Genomic DNA, 1,986 nt, shown 5'->3' on the forward strand with positions numbered 1-1,986 from the left:
TTTTATGGATGGGCGCTTTTTATTTAACTTCTTTTGGACTGAAGCAATGCAACGCCCGCTGAGTGGCATTAAACAGCTTGAAGGATCAAAGACAATTTTTTATATAACTCTGACTGGATTCGTCTGAAAGAAGAAAGTCATATACACCTAGGATGCCTCGGCGGTGAGTAAAACGCAGCCTAATTTTCATTTTTGGGTGAACTAACCCTTTAAAATTGTGGATACAAGCAAAAAATTGTACACATATACAATGTATTTTGGTAAACGCTGGGTTTATGATGGTGTTGCTTCATTTTAGGTTGTTCCAATGACTGTTAGTGGCATCCCTCTGTGTTGTGGCTGTATTTCTCCTTGTGCTGCTTTGTATGGTGTAATACTGACCTCACAACCTCATTTCCTCTGAATAAAAACTGTATGTTGTGTGTCTGCAGAGCCAAAGGCTTTCAGCATCAGAGAATGACAAATGGCGCTATGAATGTTGAGATTGGGAACCCAGCCTATAAAATTTATGAAGGAGAGCAAGATGACGACGTTGGAGAATTGTTGGATGCTGACTTCACACTGGATCCTGACAAAGTAAGATGACAGCAAACTACATACATTTTAAAAGATGCTTTATTTCACTACTCTAAAACAATATTAGAGGAAAATTAAAAATTCCATTGATCCATTTCATAAAATTTGATTTCCTCACAGCCCAGTTATTGTAATGATTGCAGCAGTAGGGTTCCGGAAGTTGCAGAGATTTTTTATTTTATTTATTTTTTTAAGAAATTAATACTTTTATTCATCAAGGACACATTAAATTGATTACTCATCATAGATGGCAGTAAAATGACACATTTATAATGTTACAAAAGTGTTTTTTCAGCTAAAGAATCGGTCTGATCCCATATATTTCCAACTTTTTCTTTTGTAGCCGACCAACTTCACGAATCCTGTGTATGCTACTCTGTACATGGGCGCTCACAACAGCCGCAATTCCCTGGCCAGTACAGATGAGAAGAAGGAGCTGCTATCACGGGGCGACGAGGAGCCCCTGGTGGACCCCCTGGCTTAGACTGTCCATCAGTTTGGTCCATACATGGAAAATACCATTTGCCTTTTTGAGGAAAAGAAGAAGAAAACAAACAGAAAGAAAATCAATGATTAAGTGTTAACACTGTATAAAATGTACAAAATGAAGGACTACTTTTGTATGTGATTGCAGTATTATATTTTGTTCTTTTACAATTCCTCTGGTCACAACAAAACATCACAACAACAAAAGATAAAATTTTTTTTTTTACAAAAAGATGGAGTTTTTTGTTTAAATTTTTAGGTCACCTCCCCTTTACCTTGATAGCCACTACCTCTGTGCAATATGGAGTCAAAAAAGAGATTGGAACAATGAAATTTTTTTATTTTTGTATGAAATGTATAGAGAAAAAATGTTGTTCCATCAGTAATGCCAACTGTTTGTTGTATGTTTGACTGTGTGGAGAAGGAAACTTTGACACGGAACCAGTGCTGTTTGCTTCAAACTTACTACAATATCAAGCAGATGTTATCAATTGTACGTATGTGCCAGTTTTTACTACTCCCATTGTAAGTTCATTATTATTTACAGTATAAAGGATAATCGATTTCTTGTGCACAGATACAAACCATTGCAATATTGCATATGCTTATTACAGAACAGCTTTTACATAACAGGTTTTTTTAAGTGAGAATGTCAGTGTTGTAGATTTGGACACACTTGACAGAAATGTTTCTCATGATCTTAAAAACCTTTTGATCTAAAGGCTTCTGCTTAACTGCTTGAAATTAGTTTTATAGACAACAATAAATTGTGCCTATGTATGAATCTTTTTACAAAACTAAACATTTTTGTTCAAATGTAAATCAAGTAAAATGAATTGTTGCGTTAGAAAGGATAGTAGAAGAAAAGCAACCATCGGGAGTCCAGCACATTTGAGAACTAATTCAGTATTGTTTGAATAAGAG

At 35.2% G+C, this 1,986-nt stretch overlaps 1 protein-coding gene across 1 annotated transcript in view; it reads left to right on the plus strand.

Moving 5' to 3' along the window:
- Positions 1–1,239, plus strand: part of LOC107709508 (low-density lipoprotein receptor-related protein 1-like) — a gene marked incomplete at its 5' end in the record, with an annotated part of 65,727 nt that extends 64,488 nt beyond the window's left edge. The window contains 2 exons of the mRNA XM_016514001.1: positions 432–576; positions 920–1,239. Coding sequence (XP_016369487.1) covers positions 432–576; positions 920–1,060 — 286 coding nt within the window. The remainder of the gene's footprint in view (positions 1–431; positions 577–919) is intronic.
- Between the last annotated feature and the right edge of the window lie 747 nt (positions 1,240–1,986).

This window comes from Sinocyclocheilus rhinocerous, unplaced genomic scaffold, assembly GCF_001515625.1.
Source record: "Sinocyclocheilus rhinocerous isolate Xijiao unplaced genomic scaffold, SAMN03320098_v1.1 scaffold2371, whole genome shotgun sequence".
Classification (NCBI taxonomy): domain Eukaryota; kingdom Metazoa; phylum Chordata; class Actinopteri; order Cypriniformes; family Cyprinidae; genus Sinocyclocheilus; species Sinocyclocheilus rhinocerous.